At 56.6% G+C, this 17,500-nt stretch overlaps 1 protein-coding gene across 10 annotated transcripts in view; it reads right to left on the reverse strand.

Moving 5' to 3' along the window:
* The window catches only part of EBF3 (EBF transcription factor 3), a 117,087-nt gene that overhangs the window by 11,097 nt on the left and 88,490 nt on the right, over positions 1–17,500 (reverse strand). For all 10 annotated transcript variants that reach the window (XM_055561041.1, XM_055561042.1, XM_055561045.1 and 7 more), the window contains 2 exons: positions 17,330–17,456; positions 213–301 (listed from right to left, as the gene is read on the reverse strand). In XM_055561041.1, coding sequence (XP_055417016.1) covers positions 213–301; positions 17,330–17,456 — 216 coding nt within the window. The remainder of the gene's footprint in view (positions 1–212; positions 302–17,329; positions 17,457–17,500) is intronic.

Below are 17,500 nucleotides of genomic sequence, written 5' to 3' on the forward strand. Positions count from 1 at the left end.
TCCTTTAAAAATAGGGGCCCGCGGAGACGAAACACAAATGGAGGCGGTGTGGCCCCTCTGGCCCCCCTCCACCCACCTCTGCTCCCAGCCGGGGTGTCTCCCACACCTGTCGGCCAGGCCGTGGGCGAGGGTTTGGGGCATCTGGAAGCCCCCGTTCCCAGAGCACCCACTACCCCAAACCGGAACCAGCCGCCACTTGCCCTTTTACTAACCTTGGGTAACCTTTCGGGATCACCTGGATGTCTCGGGATCACTTTCTGCAACCTCTGAAAGCCGTAATCTATGGTTGGTTCATTAAGGGCTGGAACAGGACACAGAAATGCAGGTCAGGTTAATTACTTTTATGTCACCCATTACCCGCTTACTGCACGCTTACACATAAACATGAGAGTCTCCTTTTCTGACACTCTGGAAGGCAAGCCCCCCCCCCCGAACCCCAGTTCTGTCCTGAGGAACAGGCTTTCCCTTTTTCTTTTGCACATAAAAGCGAGGATTATTTTTAATCTATAATTAGACTGGGAGAAAGTCAAAGGGTCACTCAATATATTGTAGAAATGGGCACGCAGTCAGGAAGTTGCCAGTCTCGGGGCCATATACAGCCATCACCGCGGTCGCGATCACTGTCTACCTCACGCGAGGCCTTCCACACCGGCCGGGGATTTATGGGAACCTGGCAATTATGACATATGTCCAGCTATTGCTAGCTTCAGATTTATCCCTGTGGTCCTTTTCTGTCTAGCATATTGCCTGAGCACAAACCAGGCAGGAGGAGCACTTACTCTTGCAAAGCTGTAATAATCTGTGAATGGCTGACTACAGACGGATGCGGGCACTATCATTCCACCCAGCCCCACGAAATTGCCGGCCACAAATAGTAATTAATCTTTTTATCCCTCAAATTGTAATTTTGACTATGAACTGTGCGCGGCCATAAATCAGCGGCCCGCACGCTGCGTACAGTGCATGAATCACAGCCGGGCTCGGTCGGACCGCAGCCTCTGTGCTTAACAAGCTTTATAAGGAGCCATTGGGCTTTATTATGGCTCTGCCCGACTCCAACAAAAACTGAGCCCGGGGGCCGGGACGCGAGTTAAGATGAAAATACTTATTAGAGTACATTACTTCTTGATGTAGATATCGTTTTCCGGGGAGCAACGCCACGGTGCACGGCGCGACATAAATCAGGGGGCTTTTCTGAGACTAATAAGACCCGCCGCCATCTATTCATTACTCAGCCCGCAACTCGGGCCATCACTCATTAGTCAGCGGGTAATTTGATGATTAACACCACCCAACTCAGCGGGCCCACGCAGCGCCGGGAACACAAAGGCGGCGGCTCCGAGGAGCCGGGTTAGAGGCCGCCTTTGAAGGCGCTTTCCGGAATAATTGGTCACCGTTATCCTCGAGTGCTCGGGCGCTGGTGTCAACACCCTCGGCGGGTCCCTTCAGCGCGCGCCCGCGCGGGCCGCCGCCCGGAAGTCGAGGACCGCCGTGTGGTCTGACATTCCATCATACACGCCGCGGAGACAAAGGTCCGCGCAGGAATGTGAAGTAAGACATTTTCTTGTTAATAAAGCATTGATCCGACATATTGATTTTACATGACATGGCTTTTGCTGCGATTCTGCCCTCCTTTTTCTTTGCAAATAGTAAAGCTCTTCGAAATGCCTCGGCGTGTGTGACACGGCAAAAATTCCTAACTCTCTGTGATGTAAATTCTATATGTGTAAAACCACTTCATAATCAAACCATTAATCATCAGAAGCTGTCAGGGGAGACTTGGGGGACAATTTGTCATGTCCCTGCCTGGGCCGGGACGAGGGTGTCAGGAAAAGTGCAGGCCGGGCAGACGGGCCTCACCCAGCCAGTGGGCCCCGAAAGGATTCCAGGTCTCCCGACCAGGGGACAGGAAAGATGGCCCCGTGTCCTCTCGGAGGCCAGGGCCCTCCTCCCCCCAGCTCACCGCCATGCCTGCTGGACTTCATGAATCGGCCCGGTGAAAAGTGATCCAAACAGAGAGATGGGCGGCCGCTATTGATTTCATGCAAATGCCCTGACAGGAGATAGACGCTCTAATGCAAGCTTTCAGAAGCGTTATGACATGTAATAACCACACCCGCTCATTCCGGGAGAGACACCCCTGATGCTTCAGCCGGATTGATCCTCTCCTTCTAGAACCAGAAAAGATGCCCAAGCAGTAGAAACGAGAGGGCCCCGCTCGCCTCCCACTGCAGCCCGAGGAGCGTCCATGTCTGGAGCGCCCCGCCGAGAGCAAGGCTGGACGTCGGGAGAGGACGTGCATCTCGGTACAACCCCAGGTCTAGCCAGGCCAGACCCAGTGAGAGGCTGGGGGGGCTGCGGTTGCAGCTGGAAATCCCGGCGGGGGCTTCGCTAGGGAAGCCCGAAGGCCTCACACGGAAGACTTAGGAGAAGAGGCCCTGTGTTCTCAGTTCAGGGCGGGGGCACTTTGATGACTGAGGGTGGGGTGACCCACCCCTGCGCCCCTGGGAGCAGCTGCTGTCGGTGGAACGGACCGGCGGACTTCTGAGGGTGGAACCCCCCAGAGCCCCCCGCCCCACACAGGGGCGAGAAGGGGGGTCGCCCAGGCTTCCCCAGCACAGTCTACAACTGGAGGAGAAAACAGAAGCCCCTCTGCACATCTGATATACGGTCCGTGTGTGGAGTTTACAAGGAGGGCCCGGCCGAGCCAGGCCACGGCTCTGCACGTCCAGTCACAGAGCAGCGAGCCAGGCCAATCAATACCACTTTCCTGTTTTAGAACCGGGTAATTATGAGGGGGAGAGATTGCCTGACCTTTCACCTGCACTGCATTACTTTGCTGATATTAAGATAAATTGCCTGATTTTGGGTAAACATATGCTGCGATTCAAGCTGTCAGCACTGGTTTGCTCAGGGGTAATTTGTATTGATCTCCCAGCTCCTGCCCAATTTTGCTTACTGACCTCGTGGATAATTAGAGAAGGAGCCTTGGGTGAGCTTGAGTTGGGATGAAGAAGAAATATGAAGAAGAATAAAGCAAATTTGTTTTATGTTAATATTTGCAGGTCCTCCTCCAGCCCTCACATCTGTCAGCATCAGGAGAGCCGTAAATTAATGGACTTGGTTCCTGAGCAGTTTATTCCCAGGAATTATTTAGCTGCGTGCTTAGTCTCTGAACATGTGTCACTGGGTTAAATTAATTTAAACTCTGCCTTAAACACAACAAAAACAAATGCTATTTTCTGCTGAAGGAAAAAAACCAAGACGTTTCTCAGAAAGCATCACCAGCGTCCACCTTTCCGCGGGATTCCACGCCCATCTGCGTGGGAGAGGAGGAGGCTTACAATACACCACGCCCCCTGACCGCCCCCACCCCTGCAAGGAAAAAAGTAATTAGTGCCCATTATTTGTTCTGAATTCAAATCTTGCAAAGATGGGCTGCTACATGTAAAAAAGATGAATGCAGGCACAAAATTATATCATTTAAGATGTGTCAGATTATAAGGCTGTTGTATCAAAAGTCATAAAACAAATCTCCCTTGTGAAATATCTCTTTATTAACCGTGCCATAAGATATTAACATTCCTCATTTAGTGGAGGGCCTTTTATCTGTTTCAAATACATTATTCGTCCTTTTAGAGATAAACTGTATTAATATCCATTTGAGTAGGCTACCGCGGCCTAATGCATAGTAATTTTTGTTGGAGAGCTTTTATTTTAGAATAAGAAAATTACACAGCAATAAAACCTGAATGAACCAGAAGCTAGCATAGCCAGGAATCACATTCCATGCCAAATGGGGCAGGCAGGCAGGCAGCCTGTGAAAGGCCAGATACCCGGCTCTCGTATGCAAGCCAGCATCCAGCATGGGTCACACAAATAGAGGCTGACGCGGCCGCATAGACTCCATGATTCCCACACGCAGGAATTGCCTACAGCTCACGAGGATCCACATTTAAATGTATTTGAGTGTACTGGAGTTAATCTCGTTACTTTACATGCATTAAAGTCATAACAGAAGAAGCATTCTAAATATTTAAGTCATGCCCGTGTACTGGGGGATTAATCATACCGCAATTGATAAAATTTTAACGGTCTGTGATGTCAGTTCAAGTTGGGATTGCCGGAGCTAATGTGGCAGCAGAAAATGGCATTGGGCTCCGAGCTGCAGCTGCGGCCAGAGCAGCTCCAACCGGCCGCTGCAATTAGGAACGCAGCGTACCGATGGGCGAGAGGCGGTGGAATCCTCTTTCTTGTGACATGCAGAGTTTCGGTTCCCATTTTGACGGCTTAACCTTCTTTGTCAGCCAGCCCTGCCCTGTGGTCTGTGTTAATCTCTCATACACCGAAACGTATGTGATTATTTTATTAGACTTGAATAGCAAGTCCACTAATGTAGAAACGCAATCCAGTGAAGCAAGGGGGCATCCTTGGGCCCTCTGGGTCGGTAACGCAGAAACAGAATTTCAGGGTGGACCACGTTATGTTCAGGGCCAGTGGGCGTTTTCTAAAAGTGACAAAGTGTTTGCTCGGTCACATCTGACTCTTCTGGGACCCCATGGACTGCAGCCCACCAGGCTCCTCTGTCCATGGGGTTTTCCAGGCAAGGATACTGGAGTGGGGTGCCATTCCCTTCTCCAGAGAAAGTGCCCGACCCAGGGATCGAACCTGGGTCTCCTGCATTGCAGTAAACTCTTAACGGTTTGAGCCACCTGGGAAGCCTGTTTTCTACAAAAGCATCTGTCTTAGAAGGAAAACGGCCAAACCAACTGTCTCTAAATCCATTTCATCCGCTCACCATTTATTAAACAGCTACTATGTGCCTGGGGCGCCCCCGGGGGAAACCTGCCCCCAAAGGCAACAGGAACAGCAGCCCCGAGCAGACCTGACCCCTTATTCGTGCTGCTGCTGCTGCCGCCGCCCTCAATGCGCCACCTGCCCGGGGCGCTGGGATCCCCCCAACCACCCCCAGGCCTGGAGGCACCCCGGCTGCAAACAGGGACGGTCTGGGGCGGGAAGGAGGGGTCATGGTGACAGGGCTTAATTGTGATGGCAACCTCCCGACCCCGCCTGCCAGGGGCACCTGGAGACCAGCCCAGCCAGTGAGCAGGGCCACAGACACTAAGTACGCCCAGACTGATTGTTCCTACTGACACCGTTGTGTTTTTAAAACAGCATCATTAGTGCACAAGGGGGACACCCAGGTAGGAGACTCGCTGCCTTCAGCGTTGCCTCCGTTTAAACCCAAGCCCAGCGAGCAAAGAGCGATACAAGAAGTTCCAGGTTTAGCACAAATTTCCCTTCTGCCTGAAAAACCTGCCTACAACAATAAAAACAGGAAGACATTCATTTGCTTCATTCCAGCTGCTGGTTGCAGCTATTAAATGAGTTCCAGTTTCATTTCAATAATGATCATCTTCCTGTAACTTCCCAATCATGCATTTGTCATAATGCAGTAATTTTCTAGCTACAAACAGATCCTCATAATGAGGCAGTTTTTCACATTAGCAACATAACTACATAATAAGAACATCTGCAGTTCCTTTTCCGAGGGACAAGAACGCACTTCAATTAAGGCGATGGGGATTGTTAAATAAGATATAGTATATTTTACTAACAGGGAGACCCAGACCCTGCCCCGACAGACTGCAGCCCTTCAGTGCCTGAATGAACACAGGTTGTAATGTGTAAAAATTAAATAAAGTAAAATTAAATTGCTCAATACAAAGACATCCCTCTAGAGGGTGTTAGTGATTTCAGTGACAAAGTGCTATTTGCTGACAAGTAGTTTACACATTAACCAGCTGAATCCAAGGGGGAAAAATGCCAATAGCAATTATATCACCTTGAGGTTATTAAATGTCCCACTGATAAGTAACTAGGTGAACTTGACCAGGTGATAAAGACTGCTGTGAGCAAATGATTGTGCACTGAAGAATGTTGCTCTGTCCTGCTGTTTCTCCAGATAGCTTTCCTTTCAAAAATGACTGTATAAAAAGTTGCATTAAAAATGTGTGGCCACGGCAGACAAAAATGGTATTTAGCACCCCCACACCTCGCCCCCGCTAGAGCACCTCCTCCACCTCAAAAACACGGCACAGGCTGCAACCGCCTGTTTTTTTCCTCCCTTTTTTTAGGCTTTAAAATGCTGCTAAGTTCTCCACTTTATCATCAACTGTCTTCTCCAAGTGCATTTCATCTATAAGAAATTCAGATGCTCGGGAAATTAAAATTTCAAAGATCTGCTGCAAAAAAAAAAATCAATGGGGCGAGATCAATGCTCATAGAAATTTCATGAACTTTGAACTGATCCGGGCCTGATGATGAGAGGTGGCTGGAGTTTCAGGCGGCTGACGGCTCCTCGTGCGGGCCGCGCGGCCGAGAGGAGGGCCGTGTCAGAGGTGGGTTTCTGCTTTCATATTTTGTCCGACAAAAAAAATTAATTTTTGGCCTATTTCAGCAGCAAGCAAAGATAGAAAAGGCAGAGGCTGCCTCCCCCCACACGATGGGCAGCGCCCCCACTTCTGAAGAGCCCCTCATGCTCCGCACATTAACGCGGCCACGAAATGAAATCGGTTCCCTTAGCAGCCGATTGCAGGTGCAAATTAATATTGTAAAATGAAGATCGATACATGGACAGGGCCAAATCAATAGCGGCTAAATTATTGCTGCATTTTCCTCCTCATTCAAGATGAGTTGTGTTTTCCTCTCAAAGTCAATACTTTGCAGCTTTTCTCATTAATTTCTCAATAAATTTGGCAATGAATTTCAATCACAGAACTCGGCAGGGTGAGCCGGGCGCCGCGGCCTGCATGGGGAACACAAAGGCTGTGGGGGGCGGGCATCACGCGCCAGGAGACGCTGCCCCTAGCTGGCCCGGGCACAGTGGCACCAGCCCACTCTGACACCCGGCGCACCAGGCGGCCGAGCCCTGGTCCCTGCATCGAAGCGGCCCGGCTTTTCCAGCAGCACGCCCGCCGTGACCCTGACAGCCCGTAGGGAGGCTCGCGCCCACCCCAGGTTGGCCTCTGCTTCCCAGGACTCCCCCCTGGAGGCCCTCCAGCCCAGGGTACCTTGTGTCACCAGGACTTCTGAGGACGTGAGAGGCGCCACACTTGACTTCAAATCAGAAGTTGGGCCCACCTCACCTCTCCGGAGGGGTGCTCCCTCGCCCGGCTGGGTGCACTGGGCCTCCCTGCACGGCTCCCCGGCGCTGGCATTGCCCAGCGGCTTTGTGACAGATCAGATCAGAAAAGGGGACAGCGCATCTTCCTTGCTCCCCAAATAACACCCTTGCTGACACCACTGGATGGCATTCAAATAGCTGTTTACAGACCTCAAGGAGTACCCTGGACGTTGGCTTCGTAGTCGTGTCCAAACCATGCCCACGGAGCCCATGCCCACGGAGCCCAGGCCTGCAACTCAGGAAGACCGAGGCCCGGGCCATCAGACACTCCCCCTTCTCTGGGGGCTCAGCCCCCAGGGACAGGGACCCCCGAGACACACTCCCTAAGGCGGCAGGAGAGGGGGGCCCGGCCACCCCCACCCCTCGCATCCCCCATCTCGGTTCCAAGAAAAGCAGCCTCTCTCCATGGGTGGAAGGGTCTGAACAAAAGGGAAGGAGAAGGTGGTGAACGGAAACCACTCTCAAGGATAAAGAGCACAGATGATGCAGGTCACCCCACCTTTAGCGAGGGCAACTCCAGCCAGCCTGTGCACTCGCCCTCCCAACAGAATGCTCTGGAAGACCTTCCGGGCAACCTGCACACGTGGAGTCCACGTGAAACCTCAGTACAGAGGCAAGCTGAGGGACGCCTCTGGCATGACCCCCACCCCCCACCACGGCTGGAGGCGGCCCAGCCCCCCAGGAACCCTCCCCTCCCCTCCTGTGTCCCCCTACCCCCGCCGCCCCCAGGGCACACTCCCCAGCCCACTCGTTCACGTGCTCCTCCTGGAAAGCCTTCACCGAGTCACAGCACCTGCCCTACTCAGCGCAGGCATATAGTGGGTGCTCCATCATAACGATGAAGGTGACCCGGGGGACCTCCTGAAGATATGAGACCAATGGAGAAGGTTTATTTCCATTTTTGACTTGGAGAAGCCAGAGTGAACACAACATTTCCTGTATGTCCACACAAGAGCCCGCTCACGAGTCTTTCACGGCAGCATCACTTGTCTTACAGTCGGCCCTCCGTATCCGCAGTCCTAAACCTTCAGATTCGACCAAGCGTGGCGATGACCTTGGATAGGAAAGACTGCACTGCAAGGGACTCAAGCATCCGTGGGTTTGGTCCGGGAACCTGTGCCCAGCAGGTCCCAAGGAGGGACTGAACCAAGACGAATGGATGCCTTGTGGTCCCAGCACAAGGGGAGACCACTCGGCTGCACAGAGGAGGGCAGCACAGAGCCCTCCCGACCCTCAGACGCACAGAGAGGGAGGAGCTCGCGGCGGAGGCGCGGAGCGGCGGGGCGGGGCCGGGCTGCTGACTGCTGCTTGGGTGCTTCCGTCTCCGTTAGTGGTCGCACAACCTCGCAACCCTCCTAAGAACAGCTTAACTGTATGCTCAGCTGGGTGGGTTTTAGGCTGTGTGAGCTACATTTGGATAAAGAACAGAATCTGAAGCGACTAGGCTAGCACACACTCGCCGGCCAGGCCTGTACCCAGGGAAGGCCTCGCATGGTCCGAAAGCTGTCAGAGGGGAGTCTGGCACTTGTGTAAAAGAGCAGAGGCTGCAACTGGGGTGAGCAGGCCCCCAGCTGGGGGGGGCTGGGGAAGAGACACCCCCCCCACCTCAGGAAGGCTCCGCTGCCGCCCTCAGTCCCCACAGAGGTGTTTTTAACTCCGGCTTTTCAAGGTGAATAAAGAAGAAAAGCAAGGCGCTAAGTCAGAGCCTTTAAAGACAGTGCCAAAGTCAGTGTGAATACTGACAGGGCCAAGAAGAGTCCTGAGCACAGGATTCCGGGTTACGTCTCTCAAGTCAGTCAGTCCTGTTTCCTCCCAAGGGGCCCCCAAACTCCCAAACGTGTGGGGCTCAGAAGGCCTCTGGGACCTCACCCGCCCCCGGGCCCTGCCACCCTGCCCAGACTCACTCCCCCCAGCTCCCCCACCCTGGGCTCAAGTTCTGCCTTGTGCCTGGAGAGCCCTGACCCGCCTGGAGACCACTGACCCGCCTGGAGACCCCCCCCACCCACTGCCGAGGTGCAGCCCGCCTGCCTGCCCAGGGCACCCATGTCTGCACAGGCTCCTCCCTCTGTCCCCACAGCCACCCTTCTTCCCAGAGACCCGAGCCCCTTCCAGGACTTCCTGGCCATCGCTTCTCATCCTCATCCCTGAGCAGCTGGAAGGGGCCCAGATGCAGCCGAGGGCGGCCCAGAGCCAGGCCCCAGGCCGCCCACGTGAAGCCAGCCAGGTCCCCCAGGGGAACCCAGGGAAGCATGCCGCACCCCCAGCACCTATGAGATGCAGGTGGTCTCTGGCCTTCCCTGGTCACCTGTGGAAAACCTAGCCCAGGTGGGCCTCAGGGAGACGCTGACCACGGGAAGCCACAGGCCAACCCCCAGCCGTGTGGACACGAGGCCTCTGCACCCCCCTCCCCCGACGCCCAGCTCCCCTGAAAGAACACTGCTGCCCATGGGTGTTTCCTGATTGCAGAGGCTGGAGGGGCCAGCGGTCGGGGCAGCAGGGTGGGCAGCGTCCACCACCCCGGGCCTGTCTCCAGGAGGCCTCATGGGCAGCGTGCGTGAGGCTGTGGCCCCAGCACCTCACACCCTGTAGCTCACACTAACGGGTCAGCTTACAAAACCACCTCTGTGTTCACCAGCGACGAGCACACGAGGCAAACCGCTTCCGGCCCGGGGACCCTGCAACCTGGTGCCACGAGGGTCACGAGTGCCCTGGCTGTGTGGTCATCCCCACGGGCTCACGGGTGTCCTGTGCCGGGAACGTTAGGGAAGGGCGCCGGGCTGGTCTTCAGAAGCTGGCCAAGGTGACGGTCGGGCTTAGAGCAGCCGGCTGGGCCCAGGGGCCAGGCGCACAGATTCTGAGACTGGGCGGGACAGCCCCACCACGCCCAGGGCTGAGACCCGGAAGGGCCCAGGGGAGTCTGAGGCAAGGGGCATCTCCCGGGAGGATGAAAGGGCTAAAAAGATGGGAAGAAACCTTGCTGAACTCCCCCACCTCCAAGCGCTCAGAGGCCCCGGCTGTGGTCCTCGGGGGTCAGCAGGCGCTCGGAGTGGGAGAGCGTCAGCCCGTGGAAGGCTGGCCCACCGACAGGGCTCACCGTGTCAGGAGGTGGGGTCTCCGTGTGTGGAGGTGCAGGTCAGGGCCCTCAGGAGAGCTAGGAAGGGCGGCGTCTGGGGGGCCGATGATGGACCCGCCGCCAGGCTGTACCTTTAAGGAGTGTCCCCCAAAGATGATCTACGTCCGCCGGTCCCGAGATGGGCAGCAGCCTACGGTCTTCACGGGAGACTGTGTGTCTCACACTCAACACCCTCAGTAAAGAGTCTTCTGGAGCACACGCGCCCACCACGAGCACCCAGGGCCCTCGTGCAACCCAGTGACTACAGGCTCTTTGAGAGCATTTGAAAACGTCTGTGTATTTGTTTCTGGGGGTGGAGCGCACAGCTCACACGCCTGATAAGACGTTCCAGGTGTTGCTGCTTTATTGAAAAGTCATCCTGAGAAAGAATGATTCAGCTTGTACTTTCTATGGAATACACTGAATAAAAAAAGGCCCAACCGATTCAAATGATAGTTTTTTTTAAAATGTCCTTTTTGTCAGGTTGAGATTTTGGCTCAACTTAGAGCCGAAAAGTGAAAGTGAAAGTTGCTCAATTGCGTCTGACTCTTTGCGACCCCATGGGATTCTCCAGGACAGAATACTGGAATGAGTAGCCTTTCCCTTCTCCAGAGGATCTTCCCAACCCAGGGATCAAACCCGGGTCTCCTACATTGCAGGCAGATTCTTTACCAGCTGAGCCATGAGGAAAGCCCCAAGACCTTCCCAAAAGTTTCAAATGAAAACCTGGGCGGCCCTGGACCCTAGGGCACCCGCTTGCAGGGATGTGGAGGGAGGAGGCCCCTGTGAGGACTGTCCTTGTTCCTTCTCTCCTGGGACCACAGGCTGGCCCTGCTTCTTCTGCTCCTGGTCAGCAGAAGGCCCGCAGCTTCCTTGGCCGGCTCTCCACTGAGACAGCTGTTCGTCCCGCAGCTTCCCGGCCTCCCTCGGACGCAGTGGGAGCTCCTCCCCGCAGATGACACGGCTCTGATCTGTGCGCCCTCCTCGCTGCCTCAGCCTGCTCTCCCCGCTCCCGGGCACACCCCCGGGCTCTGAGAGTGGCCCCAGAGGCAGGTGGGCGCCATGACAGGCCAGAGACACCGAGTCAAGTCCCAAACTCGCCCCCTTCCCGTGGGGCAGGGGGCTGGCGGCCCGCGGCCCCTCCCCCGCCGAGGGAACCCATGACCCCTGTGTCCTCCGGGGAAGACGAATGGCCGTCTCCTCTCGGCTCCGTGTTGTCAGGTTCGGTGCTGAGAGTCAATACCTTCACCTTGACGTGGAAACTTCCTGATTTATCAGCCAGCTCCCCTCCCGGGCGAGCGCAGCCCCGCCGCGCACAGCCATCGGGCTCCGGGAGGAGCAGCCTGTGGTCACAGCACTTGGAAAACAAGCAAAGCCCCTCTGATGACAGACAAATGTGTCTTGTTAGCAACTGCCCAAAAGCGCTTGACTTGTACTAATAACAAAAAGGCCATGCTGGTCACCGTGGGTCCAAAGACGAAGCACCCTGTCACCAGCCTGGTTGGGAAATTAGCAAATAATGTTCTTTTCCTTGATAAATGGGTGACAGCTTCCTCTCACCAATCATTTCTAACATTTTGATGCATGCCTATGATCCCACTGGAGGAGCAGAAAAGTTTACTGGCCCTCAATTTTCAGATGATGAATGGAGCGCCTCTAAATGTGCGATTTCTGGATGAGGTATAGTTCATTTTAAGCAATTCTAGTAAATGGGTGTCACTGATTAGGACAAATCGTCCACTTGCGCAACAGCATGCACGATGTGCCTCATTCTCCGGCCTCCTCCCAGACGGCAGGCAAGGGGACGGCAGGGACCCGGGAGGCCTCGCCGCCCGGCTCCTGAGAGAGCCGCGGCGCTGGGCAAGCATCCCCCGAGCCGTGCCGCGTGCCGGAGGACTCACGGGTCGCTGTCTGGTCCGGGGCTGGGCTGCACCGTGCAGACGACCCCAGGGGGCCCGCCCCTTCCTCTGTGGCCCCGAGGAGCCCCACCAATGGCCCCAGAGACAACCAGGTGGTCTGCTCGCCATCCCCCCCAACAGGGACAAGTTCGTCCTCTGCCCCCGGCTCGCAGCCAAGGACGAGCAAAGGTGGGTGGGGAGGGCGAGACATCCTGCTGGAGTCCTGCGTTGTCTGGGGGGCTATCTCAGCTCTTGGGCCCTGAAGGGGTCTCCCCAAGCTGCTTTTCCACTTGACCGTCCTCACATTAAAAGCAAATCTATCTGTCCTCCAGGGCGGCAGAGGTTGCCACTGATGCCATCCGACTGGCGAGCAGCGATCAGCGACGGCCCTGGGTCTGCAGGGTCCTCGCTACAGCCAGGAACGCCCGGGGAGCCGCTGAGAGCCGCTGGGCCTCGCTGGCTGGGACGGGGAGCCCAGGAATCACAGACATGGGCTGAAAGTGTCCTGAACCCAAAATGCAAATACCTCCCCCGCATCCACCTCCGTGGGCAAAAACTGATCACCAAAGTAATCAGGTGGCTTACATTTAAGGGTAAGGAAGGCGTGAGCAAGCAGTTTAGCAAAGTAAAAATAGTATGATAGGTGGGAGACAATTAGGACTCGTCCACACGGTGGATACAAGTAATCTGTTTGAAAGGCACTGGGCTGGGAGACAGCGGGTCGGCGTGGCAGTGGTCGAAGGGTATCGACTCCGCTGCGTGTCATCAGCTGTTGACAGAATCATGTCTGGATGCACACACAAGAACTTTAAAACACTCCGGAAACGCCCGCGCCCTTCGAGAGGCGGGCCCAAGTGTGGGTTAGGTAGCGGGAGGCTGCCAGAGGACGTGGTGGCCCCCGGGGCGAGCCGACAGCCACCCCTGGTGCCAGACAGCTCCTGAGACAGAGTGAGCGCCCCCCGCCCCCGACAGGTAGCCAGTTTTAAGCCGACTCCCTGGGAAAGCCCCTGATGCTGGAAAGATTGAAGGTGAAAGGAGAAGCATCAGACGAATCAGATGGCTGGATGGCATCGCCAACTCAAGGGACATGGGCTTCAGCAAACTCGGGGAGGCACTCAAGGACAGAGGGCCTGGCGTGCTGCCGACCATGGGGTCGCAGAGTCAGACACGACTGGGCATCTGAACAACAACCACCAATGATTTTTTAAAAAAAGAAAAGAAATGCCATATCAGGAAGAGTGAAAACTGTTGGCAACTGCTGGCTGAGCCTCGTATCTGAGCTGCACATCTCAGTGCGGAAAGCGGCCGTCTTTCTGTCCTCGTCTCGTCCACACTTGGCCGCCGTGCTCGGCCCCTGCCACTCCGGCCCTGGCACGGCCTCTGCCACCATCCTGCTGAGTAACTGAACTGGCTGTGCCCGTGGCAGGCTGCATGCTCATGCCTGGCCATTTGTGATAATTCCTTTAATTGAGCAAAAGAAATCTCTAAACTGCGGGGGGGGGGTGCGGGGGTCAGCCACACATTCGGGCGCGAGAGAGCTACAGGAAGAGCCCCTGGCTGCCACGCCCACGAGTCAGGCCACCAACCAGCTCCTGCCCTTCGATGTCACAGGGAGCCCTCTTGCCACACGGACACGCTGGGAAAAGGGACATTTGTGATTGTGCAAAAGCACCTCACCACGCTCGCAAAACGCTGTCTGTAAAAGCAGTTTTCCCTCGAACATAATTTCAATTAGAAGCATACAAATTCCAATTTGTCTTAATCGAATAACACCGCAATGCTTACATTCTAATTAAAAAATAATTTCTTTTATTGCTCTGAACAACTCGATGTCTTTCTACTGGTTGAAATTATAAACGTGAGACTGTTCACTCTGCCCATGGAGTTCCTCAGGTAGGATATTCCGGGACTGTTTTAATTATTATTAAACGAGCAAACGATACACTATTAGACAAATATTAAAACAAGCATTGCACTCAGTTATTAATTTGCACTGTTCACTTTTAAATGCAGCAAGTATCTCATTAATTTAATTTTAGGTGCCCACCCGTTTATATTGCATTTTACAGTCTGGAAGGCAATTTACTATTAACTGGCAATTACATACAGAGTGATTGTTAATTCTGCTCCTAAGTGCTAGCCGCATGAAAATTGTTCTCTCTCTCTAATTTTTGACCTTCTTGCAACAGGGGTGAGGCGCGCTGGGAATACAAAGGACTGGTGCGGAGGAGCCGGACATGTCATTGTGACTCACTCTTTTACTTCGCTGTGCTAATCAACTGCACTGCCACCGCCTCCCACGGTAATTCTGCCTTTACCAGGGCTGAAAGCAGCCGGCAAGGGGCCTGGCTGGGTGGGCTCGGCCTGCCCCCACCGCACACCCACTCTGGGGTGACTCATCGGGTCTGGTTCAGAAGAACCTGGGGTTTCTCAGCTGCTGTAAACAGCTCGTTTAGACCTTGGCCTCTGGCGGCCTGGCACCTCACCCAGGAGGGCTCAGGGGGATGCGTCCCTGTGAGCCGGCCGATGATGGGAGCCAGACGCCCAGGGGATGGGGCTGCCCGCAGGGTGTCCGGCCTCCAGGAGGGCTGGCGCAGCCTGCAGAGAGGAGCGATTCCCCATGATTGCGCCTCTGTCCCCATCAATTCCAGGGCAGCACAAATCAGACAGAAGCTTCCAGGTCAGACAGGTTATGACCCCACCTTCCCTCCGCTCCCGGAGAGCTCGGGGCCCCCTAGCCCTGATGCGCATTTGAAATGTATATTCCCGTTGATGATGGGGAGGCATAGATGAACCCCCCGCAGGAGGGGGCCCAGCTGGCTGAATGGCTTCACTGAAGCATCCATTCACGGGAGAACCCTTTGTGGAGGAAACCCCAGAGCCTTAGACCACCAGGACCCCGAATGTGGGGTCTGAGAAGCCCCCTCACCGTGGTGTGGACGCAGTATAGGCCGCAGAAGTGGACGACGGGCACTGGGACACGGGTGTCCCTGGAATGGACTCGGGATGCCCGCTTCCCTGAGGGCAGGGGCCCTCTGGCCAAGGAAGATTTTCTGCCCTGCTGGAGGTAGCTGGCTATGGAGAGCCGCCCCAGCTTCACCCACCCCCCCACCGTGGCACCCGAGCGGCTGGGCCTCGGCCCCAGGACACCATCTGCTCATGCCACGGTGCCTGCATGCCCTCCCTCCAGCCATGACGCCCGGCTCGGCAGCCCTCCTGCCGCAGGGGCCGTGGTCCCCCGTAGCCCCTGGAGCACTTAGAGGAACAGGCCTTCCTGCCGTCACGTCTCTTCTGAGTCAGCACCCTGACCACAGCCTGTGGGTCTCTGTACCCAGAGCCCACGGGTCAAGAACTGGGCATCTGGAGACCCGTGGGGGCATGGCCGGGAGGCTAGAGGGGCTGACTCGGGGGGAGGGTCCCTGTCCATCTGGGCCAGACCCGGGTGGTCCCACCGCCTACAGATGCCCCCACCCCCCAGTGCCTGGCCCAACCTGGCACCCATGTGGCCCGTGGCCGCTCAGGGCCTGCCAGTGAACGCACGTCCCCTCCTCCGAGGGACCCAGATGCCTCAGCGGCTGTTCCTGGGAGCTCAGGTCACACACGCACCCAGGGGGCAGTGGAAGCGGGGGTCAAGTGTCCCCCAGGGCCCCCAGGCAGGACGCGGGGGTTGGGCGGCCCCCAGGCCCCCCAGGCGATACCAGGTGGGGTGGAGCAGGGCTCCCTCTGCCCACATCCTGAGCTCATGGCCAGAAACCCAGTGGGGTACCCACAGGTCAGCAATGGCCGTGCAGAGGCGGCTGAGCACTTCGGGGAGACAGCCCATCGGGGGCCCTGCCCACCCCCAGCCCTGGCAGCCTCAGAGGTCCTTCCACCCAGAAGAGCCCCCGCCATGGCCGCGGGTACGAGGCTCACAGGAGGCCCCGGCTGCCCGCCCCACTTCCTGAGTCTTTATTATTTAGCAGGCTGGGGGCCACAGTGGGGGGGGGGCCGCTGTCCATCATTTCCTGGTCACACCAGGGGGCCCGAGCCCCCGCCCTGGAGGTAGGTGCCCATCAGCGTCCCCAGGGTCTTGGGCCCCAGGCGGCATGCGCTGGCCCCAAGGGCGGAAATGGCTCCTCCCTGCCCTGCTGACTCGCTCAGCGCTTCTCAGCGCCCAACTGGAGGCTGCCTCGCCCCATCAAGGATGCAGGCGTCTCTGCAGCCCAGGCTGTCGAGGGTCTGGGTGCCTCTGGACACAGCAGCCCTGCTCTCAGCCGGGACCTGAGCCAGGTGTAGCCCTGGGGTGACACTGAGCTGGCCCCGAAGAACTTACACTTCGCATCTGCTTCCTAAAGGGGGGGCAAGTCATCTCCACTCCTCACCCCGCCCCCGAGTGGAAGGCACGTGGTCAGACCCTGAGGCCCAGCCCAGGCTCCCGCAGGGACCTCACGGCCACCCTGACCAGGTGAGCATGTGGAGGCCACCCTGTCCGAGAACAAGCCCTCACCCCCTGGGGGCTCAGCGCTTGGAGCCCTCTCAGACACCCCAGCCTCTGTGGGCGGCAGGACCAGAGGCCCTGAGGTGGACGAGCCCTATGGTCACTGTGGTCTTTCCCAACAGCAGCCTCGGACGGGTCGTGTCCTCCAAGCCGCCTGTGTGCAAAGCACTGCGGAGCATGGCTTCTGGATGGCGGTCCAGGACCTCAGAGGGGACCCTTCCCGGTGATGTCTGCGTGCCCCGCCCCGCACAAAATTCAGACCCTCCATCAGCAACAGGGCAGTGTGTGGTGTGAGGCCCCACGCTGGGCAGAGACCTGCTTCTGTTATCCACAGGTATGGGTGACCTTAGGGACACAGCCTGACCTCTGGGACCTCACGGGGCAGCCACCCCTTGGACGCTGGGAGCGTGGTTACCGACAGCCCACCGCCTCCCTTTACAGGCAGGACCACAGACGGGCTGAGGGGACAGATCCCGCGGCCCCAGGGGTCTGCACCTGTTCACGGCGTCACACCAACTGGTCAAGGATGCAGAGACTTCCCCGATGACACCACCCCCTGGCTCACCCACCAGCCCTCCCTGCAGAACCTGTTCAGGGACCCCGGGGGCCATGGAGAGGCCCTCCTGGATCAGGGAAAGCTGGAAAGGTGGACTCACCGGTGTAGACAAACCGCCCTGGAGCACCTTTACAGAACTGCTTGGACTTGTAGGACAAGGTGACTTCGACGACTCCAGGAATGTGCCTCGGTGGGGTCTGGACACGGATGGCGTGGGGCGTGATCAGCTACAAGAACCACACAGTGCAGAGGCCCTCAGCAGCGCTGGGCG

The sequence above is a fragment of the Bubalus kerabau genome, chromosome 22 (assembly GCF_029407905.1).
Source record: "Bubalus kerabau isolate K-KA32 ecotype Philippines breed swamp buffalo chromosome 22, PCC_UOA_SB_1v2, whole genome shotgun sequence".
NCBI lineage: Eukaryota > Metazoa > Chordata > Mammalia > Artiodactyla > Bovidae > Bubalus > Bubalus kerabau.